Genomic DNA, 10,037 nt, shown 5'->3' with positions numbered 1-10,037 from the left:
TGAGATGAAACATGAAGAATTCTTAGCAATGAAAAGGGGAAGAAAGTGACAAGTGGAGATCATAGATGATATACATAACAGGAACAGAACACCAAGGAAGGGAAGAGATAGTGTGCTTCTTATTAAATCCCACATTGCTTAATTTACAGACTAGGAAGAACTATTTGTTATAAAAAAAATTCATTTCAATTATTTGATACATGGAGTTGTGTAATGAGTACATTGCTAACTATTCTTTCGCCTTTTACTAAAGAATAGCGTGTAGTTAATATGTGAAACAAACATACCTTCACTTTTTGTGAGAGTTTTCCAATTTTATTAGTAGGAAACTCTGTAAATTAACTTAATATTTTTATATTTTTAACAAGGAGGAATGTAATGACTTATAAAATTTTATAGACCTTAATTTTATATATATATATATATATATATATATATATATAATTTTGAAACAAAATTATCAAAAGTTGCATGATATAATTAATTTTTTTACATTGTAAATATTTACCAATCTTGTATATAACAAAAAAAATAGATACATGAAACTTGTAAAGTTTATTGATAATTTGATTGAACAAAGATTTCAAAATATGTAATTACAAATGTGTCCTCTTGGTAATAGTAATTTATGTGGTTTAATTGTTAGGGCAACTTGTCTTTTCTTAAAATAAAATGTCAATTTTATCATTTAATATCTTGATGTGCATTAGTTAAGTTTATTGCATTTAAATACTAACTTTGACTTAACCTTTAATTTATTGGGCATGTTATGATTAGAATTTTCTGGTGTCAAGACATTTGTTTTCTAATGTGTAATCCATAAAAGTTTTCTTATGTGAAAATTTGCAATTATGGTTTAGGAAAAAAGATTATCGAGTTCCAAGAGAAAGTAGTCAAGGGCCTTCTCCATCATCACGTCAGCGTTGGAGTGGAATTGGAGCTCTAAGACACAGTTGAACATGTGTGGGAGTCTTCGGAGCTTCTCACCGGTGATCCCCAACAGCGCATGTGTCTTTGCTATGGGGTTTCCCATCTACGTCGAACTGGATTGAGATGTTGCATTTCTGCAAAATAGGGTAGACCTTCATGATGTTGTTTTTGCTACCATGGAACGCTGCAGAGGGTTACGCACCAAGATTAATACTATGATAATGAAGAAGACAATCTGAGACACCTTCTTTAATATCGCAATGTTTGTGTTTTTCTTCCTTCTTTCCCTTTCTTTTTTGGGCTAAGACGGTGAAACCCCTAACCCCAATTTCAAATTATGTCGGAACGATTGCGTCTAGGTTTGATGAGATTTGGAGAAGTAGGCACTAGATTACATTGATGAAGATTAACGGGGTTTGGTTTAACTTGGACAGTGACTTTGACGCCCCTCAATCTTTTCTTGATGCACATGAAGTAAGGGAGTTCTTGGATTTTTCATTGGCACAACAAGGGGAGGTTTTGATTATCTTGAATGAAAAGGTATCCATGTGTACAATACCATATTGATTGCATTTCAATGTAAAATGTAGCTTTGCTCATTATTATTGTTATTAAGATATATTTTTTCTTTCGTGGAGAAAATGTGGAGAGAAGGAATTGATAAAATGTATGAGCGGAAGGGAAAAACAAATGCAGAGTAAGTGCATGCAGAGATAAAGAAGATGATGGTTTGAAAAGGAAGAACCAATGCAGAGTAAGTGCATGCAGAGATAAAGAAGATGATGATTCAAATTTGATGTTATTGTGTTGTAAATGTGTTTTGCCACATCACTACATAATTAACACTGTTTCTAGAATATTAAACTTGATTAATACACATTAAGGCAATTATGGACGAGTTTGACATTTTTTTTAAAAAGGAAAAGAAAGTAAACACACTTTTATGAGAGTGGAAACTATTTCAGCAATTAAACCCAAATTTGTTTTCTCTAAATTCAATCTAATAATTTTTTCTATAGCAAAGTCATTTTCATTTTCTCTCTATTAAATAATTGTAACTAAATATTGTTATCATTCTAAGTTTGTGAAAGATTTGAAGTTTCTAAATTTTAGTCATTAAATTTGTAATGTTTCACAATACACCAATGTGGATTTTTCTTTTCTTTTTTAAGATCTCTTAAAAATTGAAAACACATTTTAATATATTTGTTTCTTTCATATGATTGAATTTTTTTTATTTAAAAAGTTTAATAGTTGAGTTATTATTATACATGAATATCATGCTACCTTTTGAAACACGATTTAGGTTTATCAAAACTTTTCTCTTTCACATAGATTGACATACGTAAGCAGTAGCGTTAGGAAAAACTCTACTAGTTGAAAGAGCAACAATTGTTTCTTATTTAGATACACATAACACTCACGAGCTAAAAAAGAAAACATAACTATATGTAGATTTAGAATCTTTCTCATTTGCATTATTAGAATTTGTGAAAGGAAGCAAGTCTTCTTCGTAAAAGAATTCCAAAACCAATAATTTCCTTTAAGTAGCTTAATATTCTTTTGTAACTTGTAAATGCAACTACAGTGATAATTAATTTTAGACATGAATCCTTCTCGTTTTTGCAAAACTTCAATTTCAAGAAAAAATCTCATCTTTCCTAATTAGTCATATCAAAAGCTTGCATAATAGACTTCTTAAACTCAATCATCATGCCTTCATCATCACTAATATAAATCAAATCATGAACATAAATGATAATAATTAATATGTTATCTCAATTAATATTTATTTTTGTGAACAAAGTTTTCTCGTTTGGACATTTTTTAAACTCTTCCTTCAAATATATGATTGAACAATGCTCTTGGTGCTTACTTTAGGTTGTATAAAACTATATATAGTTTGCATACCTTGTGTTCTTTCCCATTCTTTACCTATTTTTTGGGTTGCTCATTTTACAATCTCACTTATTTCTCCTTGAAGGAAACGAAATTTGCATCCCACTCAAGAATGTATCATCTATGCATGTTGCAAAGATCCATGAATTGGTAAGGTTAACCCCCAAGACTGAGTTACCATGCAATCATTCTATACTAAGGATCTCACCAAGAGATCCTACACAAATGGAACTTGATTTACAACTTGGATCATACTTTCTTCACTTTGTAATCATATATTTTCTGTCACAATCAACCTATACACTCTCTCAACAATATACATTACTCACCACTCACAAATTATAAAAATAACATCTCCACAATTGAATCTAAGTTAATCAATACCAAGAACCAAACAACTCCAACTAACCCATAACAGCTCATAAAATGCATCAATTTATACATACCAACAAGTAATATAATTATTATTAACACTCACGTTTTTAATATAAGAAACAACTATCCTTACTTTATTTTATATATATATATATATATATATATATATATATATATATATATTTATATTATATTAACATAATATATATCATACGTACTTACTAATTATATATAAAACTATATTATATTAATATTCCTATATTATATTAATACCCATACCTACCGTAGCTCTTTTTTTTTTCTTCTAACTCCCTCTTCTCCTTTCATTTTATAAAACCTTATATCTTCCTTCCCACGTAAATTCTATGCAAAATTCCATCCCCTGGATAAGCAACCCATGCATACCCAACCTCCCGTTCCTTTCATCCTCATTGCTCACAGACCCAACTACTCAAGCTTTCTTTATTTCTCTTTACAGTAACCACAATCTATCACTTTCTCCTCATGAAAGGTCACGTAATATAGACCTTTCACTACCTCCTTTTTTTTTTCTTTTTCTTTTTCCTCTTAGGCTCATCTGAAGCTCTTCCCTTCACCACCAATGCTTAACTAGTAACTCCTACCCCACACCTTTCCCTTTCTCTACTAATAACACCATTCTACCCCTTAAACCCCTCAAGACTTCATCCTCCTTTTCTTCTACTGCAACACAGTAACCCATTTTTCTTCCTCTAGTTCAACTTCACCCTACAATTGTACCACCCAATCTTCCCACCTAAATGTACGTAACCTCTACGTAGGAGAAAGGAAACCCATTTTTCTTTCTATATTCTCTAACCCGAGACCCTCCCTACTCTCTCTTTCTTAATCCATTTTCACAGAACTTCCTACTCTCTACTGCATCTCTTTATCCACATAAAACACTAACCACTTCTATCATAAAATACATTTTCTCCCTTTTACCCCTAAGGTTAATACTTCCACTAAACACAACCCAAGTATATATTTTCTCACTAAAATTTGGTCTAACAGTCTCCACACGTGTAACTACTTCAAAGAGTGAATTATTTCAGTCAATCAATACACCCAACAGAACATACAACACATCACATTATAGTTCATCCAACTCAGTATCCAAACACATTCAATTTAAGTTACAGGAATCCAACTCAAGCATAAGGACATACTTACTTCAAAAATTTATCCATCATACACGTCATACAAATAATATACTGAAACATAGTTAGCTCCCCTTACCTGAAAGTCAAATAGTATATTCAACTAGAGTGTCCTAACCGTGCCCCTCACAGTGAGAATCCAAGAGTGCCCTACAACTACCTAAATGGTGATGAAAACAGCTCTTAGAACTAGAATGGACAGAAAATCGAAATGGAGCACCACCAGTTGCATACAACCAGTAGAGTTGCATGCCCTAGGTTCAAGAAAAGTGGAGGAATTGACTTACCCGTCCAAATCAGAATTTCAATCGGATGAAAGGGAAACTCTCAACTCCGTGAACGAGAGCACACCACCTATTTGAAATTTCAACGGTGGAAAGTGGTGAAAAAGTAGAGAGAAGTCAGAGCAAGAAGAGGATAATGGAACTGAGTTTAGAGAGAGAAAGAGTAACTGAAAAATGAGTTCAGAGTTGGAGAATGAAGGAACCCCTTCTAAGGTCATGGTGCCTTTGGTCCTTTGGGCCTGGCTGCCTCAGAAAATAAGACCCAATACAGTTTTCTAGAACCTTACATGCATAATAATTAATAATAACTCAGTATTAATTTTCAATCAGTGAACCTGAGTTAAATAGTAATATTATATATGTATAAAAGTGTTATTAGTTCTTTTTATTTAGGATGGAATAAGTGAGAAAAATTAAAATGAATTCATTATTATAATCTAATCAATTAAATATTTAATAAGTTTTTACTTAATAAAAAGATAAATAAAAAAAGATATTTTAATCATATAAAATAAAATATAAATTGAATCTTAATAATATATGGTGAAATATATAATGTTCTAAAAGATCAACTGAGTAGTTACTTTAATTAATTTAAGTTCTTTAACTTTTAAAATAAAGTTTTGAAAAGACAAGAAAATCAACCTAATTTTGCATAATTGAATTAAATCTTTTAATTTATTTTTCATTTTTTAATTGTTCTTATTAAATTGCAAAGTAATCTCCCTTATTTTGCTTTCGAAATGCCTATAAAGTTTTTTTTTTCTTTATTAGAATTATCATTGTAGACATTTAAGTAGTTTATCATTTAGTTTTATTTATTTATATTTAATTTGTGCATAGCATTCTAACACTATTTTATTTACTCCAATTTATTTTTTTATTTTTGTTTTATATTTCCAATCCTTATATGTAATGTAGGTTTTATAACAACTTATTGTAGTTTAAATCAATTCAATAGTCATTAGGAGATATAGGTTAGTTTTATCTTAACTACTCTAAGAACACTGTAATTGCACTGAAAAAATAGAATTAATTTGATAACATCTATTATCACTGATGCTTCAAAGCTTAAAGAAATAAAGTTGGATGATGACTCATAATGTCTTGTATCATATATAGGTCACTGCTTTGTCTTCACTCAATCCCTCACCACTCACAAATCTTTCCATTAAAGCTTGTGTCCTCCTTTCTTCTATTATTTTCATTACTAACATCACTCTCTCATCATTATTGAAAGCATCATCACCCAAACCAATTATGCTTCTATGTCTTCTTTATAAATTTGCTCTTTTCTTCCTCAAATATTACATCCTTACAAACTACAATCCTCTTTGTCTTGGGATAAAAAACGAACTAACCCTTTCACTCATCACCCAACATGGTACAAGGAAAACGCTTATCAAGTTTACCTCTTTTTGCCTATCATGTGTTATGCAACCCCAAACTTTTGAAGGTGTTCTATTCAAGGTTTCGCTCTACCTTTACAACAAGTGTTGAACATTAATTCAACAAATAGAATGCCCAATTTATAACTTCATCCCAAAAGGATTTAGTTAAATTTTCCTTCTTTGTCCGTCCACAAACACTTCATAGATGTCTCTACTTCATTTTTCACTAGTTTCTTATAAGTCTTGAAAACTTATATGATTTTTCAAAAAGCAAATAGATACAACCCTTATGATTGTGATCGTCAAATGAAACACAAGAGATATTTTTCCAATGTGTTATAGCCTTTTATTATTAGTTCACAAATATTTGCAAGTATGAATTTAATAAATAATGATAGAATGACACACTTTTACATTTATTTAACACATAATATAAAGATAAAATAATCACAAAAAATAATTTTTTGTATTTTTTCAAAAAAAAAAGTAGAAAATAAAAAATAATAATATCAAATCAACATAAAAAATTTATGTATATTAAAATATTATTTTTCAATTTTAATATCTTTCTAAGACTCCCTTCATTGAGTGTATTAAGGAGGAGGTTCACGGGAAAGACATAATATCAATAAGATCTAAGTCCAACCATATAAAGGAGACATCACTCTCTACCCAAAACCTTAAGACAATGGTTTAATGAGTTAATGGATCTTTTTCATCTTTATATAATGCTCTACTACTTGAATAATGGATCTTTCATCTTTATATAGTGCTCTACTTTCTCATTTTTCAACACTTTTATTGAGAAGAATAATGATACAATTGGTAATCTTCATGTGCAATCAATCATTTCCTTTGATGATAAATACTGTATATCCTGTGATTTATGAGAATGGCAATTGAATCAAAATAGTTAACCAATATCTTTGATTCTCTCGATTAATAAGAGTTTATTCTCTATATTATAACATCAAAAAGTTTTTCATATTGTAATGGTAACAATTCTTATTCTTTATACGATATAGGAAAATGATATTTTGATACACTTAATTTTTTTATTTTTTCTTTTCTTTTTTTTTTAAATTACAAAAGTTAATTATTTTAAAACTATTTTATTCTTATTAGGTGTGTCAAATGAATATACTATATAAGACAGTAATATCAAATTTATTTTTTTCTTACTTCCAAAATTATCTAATATCAATACGAAAGTCTTTCGTTATTTCTAATATTTTATTAATTTTACTTTTTTTAACATCTTGAATAATATATTATTATTTAACTTATTGATCAGGCAAATAAAAAAACAAAATAATATTCCGAAAATACTATATATACGCTAAAGTTAAATTCTCAAAGAGCCTATATATATATATATATATTAGTAAATTAATTGTTATAAGAAAAAGACGAGATGAAAAACTTTCAGAAAATATCCTATTATAAAAGAAAGAAGTTTAATTGACATCAATGTCTTACTTGGACGTGAAACCAGAAGTATTTCCTTCCTCTCGTGCGAAATTCCTTGTGTTCTTCAGTGGGTTAAAACAAGAATAAGCATAAGCTATCTTTCATGTCTTACCAATGAAGCAAAGCTTACAGGAGACTTTCTCCCTCACAAACTATAACCAAACCCCAAAGAATCATTTTTAAATATTCAAAAACAAAAGCAGAAAATCACCCAGAATTTCAAAACATGGAGAAGATGGAACATTTCAGCCATATCCACCCTCTTCTGTTAAAGCAAGAAAAGATAGATAACAACAACCTAGTCCTTTGCTCAGGTTGTGAAAACCCAATTTCAGGTCCTGTCTTCAGCTGCGACAAATGCAACTATATACTTCACAAAACATGCGCAGAAATGGCACGCCATGTCAAACACCCATTTCACCCTCAACACCCCCTTGTTCTCCTTTCCACTTCCCCTTACGAGGGACGTTACATATGTGATTCCTGTAGAGGCCTCTTCCGAAACTTCGTGTACCATTGTTATATCTGCAGCTATGACCTTGACGTCTCATGTGCTTCTCAGTGCAACCCGGATGATGGCCATAAGCACGAGTTCATGTCAGTGACAAATCCAAAATCGTTTGTTTGTTATGCTTGTGGCTTGCAAGGAAACGAGGGTCTCGCTTGCCTATGCACCATTTGTCAGATTTGGGTTCATTCTAGCTGTGCTGAATTGCCTCTTGCTGTTAGAATAAAAAGCCATGACCACCCTTTGAAGCTCACTTATGACCTTCATCACATTTATGGTTTCTGGGGTAGCATAACTTGCGGTGTTTGTAATGGAGCAATGAGTGCAGCTTTTGCGGGTTACTTTTGTTCAACGTGCAGATTTCCCGTGCATTTGAAGTGTCTACAAGAAGATTTAAGAGATGAGTGGGAGGCCGCAGCAGAGGATGAGAAATCATCCACGTACTATGAAACTGATGAATCCTTGGATATTGATTTTACTTATAGTTTCTTTGGTCATGAACATTTGTTGAAGTTGAAGGATGAAGAGAGTGATCTGCGATATTCTGGTAAACTCTGCGATGGGTGTAGCCAACCCATCATGCCACCTTTATTTTCTTGTGAAGAAGAAAATTGTGGCTTCATTTTGCACCAAAGTTGTGTTGAATTACCAAGAACAACGCTGCACCCATTTCATGCACACCCTCTAACTCTTCTCCCCAAGGCACCAAACTATGATGGCATTTATAGGTGCGATGGATGCAAAAGATTGAGCAATGGTTTTGTGTATCGTTGTGATGTGTGTCAATTCGACCTTGATGTATGTTGTGGTTCTCTTCAAGAGAGAATTGAACATGAAAGTCACGTGCATCCCTTGCTCCTCAAGAAGACGACCGTTGCTAGGCAATGCAAAGGTTGTCATCGTTGGTCGAAGCATGTGTTTGTGTGTGAAGTTTGTGAGGATTTTGCCATTGATTGTGGATGTGCTACTCTACCGCGTGGAGCATGGTGTATGTACGACAAGCATCCTCTAAGTCTAAACTATTTTGCTGAAGGTTTGAGGGAATATGAATGTGGTATTTGCAATGAAAAAACTTGTCCGAAGCAATGGTTTTATTACTGCGATGACTGTGATTATGGTGCTCATCCTTATTGTGTTGAAGGCAAGTCTAGGCTTGTCAAGTTCGGAGGCAGTTTCCAATATGATGTTCACTCACACCCTCTTGCTTTGGTTGAAGAAATTGATCAAAACACTAAATGTGAAGCATGTGGTGAATGCTGCAATGGCTGGACACTTGAATGTGGGCAATGCAAAATCTACTTTCACCGTGAAGGACAGTGTTTTTGGAAACAATTTAAGAAGAGCGCCAAGTATTTGGAGTTGTCAGGAATTACGAGACACAGGTATGCAGCAAACGTGTTAACCTCCACGCCCAATATATAACCAACCACAAAGCGAGAGCCTGAAGATAAACCACTGCCTCACTGTCCTTCTCTTAATTAAGAAAACCAATGTTCCTCATGTTATATGTGCAATTAAATTTATTGATTTAATGTTAGTGTCCGCGTTTCTCATATTTATGTTTATGCAAGACATTCCTTGTTCAAATGTAAGACAAGTTGTTTCTCACAAGTAATGTCAGTACATGGACTACCTATTGAAAACGTTTGTGCAAGTACTATTTTATCTTGTGTATCTTCTGAGACTTGATGTAGATACTGTGTTTGGTTTGCGGTTACAAACATGCAAATGTCTTTTCAGTGGAAAAGAGATAAATTATTGTTTTTCATTTACTTTTATTATTCGTCTTAAAGAGGGAACTTTCAATCCCAAATGCTTTTACATATCCAACAATGTACAAGCCCACCAAAAACTTGGGAGAAAAAATATGTGATTTGCATTTGTATTATTGTATATATCAACCAAAGTATACAAAAGTCAATTTAGTTCTCGTGTGGAGATTATATTTAGTTTAAAAAGAATGATTTTAAAAAGTTAAACGAGCTATCATTAAACTGTTATT

At 31.9% G+C, this 10,037-nt stretch overlaps 1 protein-coding gene and 1 non-coding gene across 2 annotated transcripts; both read left to right on the top strand.

The window, feature by feature from the left end:
• Positions 1 to 204: 204 nt before the first annotated feature.
• LOC128195666 (U5 spliceosomal RNA) lies at positions 205 to 318 on the top strand. Its single transcript, XR_008247463.1, has one exon. It is a non-coding gene; the product is annotated as a U5 spliceosomal RNA (small nuclear RNA).
• A 7,237-nt stretch (positions 319 to 7,555) lies between these two features.
• LOC108327984 (uncharacterized) lies at positions 7,556 to 9,882 on the top strand. The gene has a single exon (XM_017561740.2). It carries the CDS (start codon positions 7,754 to 7,756, stop codon positions 9,455 to 9,457), a length of 1,704 nt encoding a protein of 567 aa, XP_017417229.1. The 5' UTR covers positions 7,556 to 7,753; the 3' UTR covers positions 9,458 to 9,882.
• The last annotated feature ends 155 nt before the right edge of the window (positions 9,883 to 10,037 follow it).

Source organism: Vigna angularis, chromosome 2 (assembly GCF_016808095.1).
Source record: "Vigna angularis cultivar LongXiaoDou No.4 chromosome 2, ASM1680809v1, whole genome shotgun sequence".
Classification (NCBI taxonomy): Eukaryota; Viridiplantae; Streptophyta; class Magnoliopsida; order Fabales; family Fabaceae; genus Vigna; species Vigna angularis.
Note: the sequence above shows the minus strand (reverse complement) of the source record. Positions and strands in the feature narration are given on the sequence as shown.

Excerpts from the sequence above, each read along its gene's own strand:
- LOC108327984 (XM_017561740.2), top strand. The coding sequence starts at position 7,754 with ATGGAGAAGATGGAACATTTCAGCCATATCCACCCTCTTCTGTTAAAG.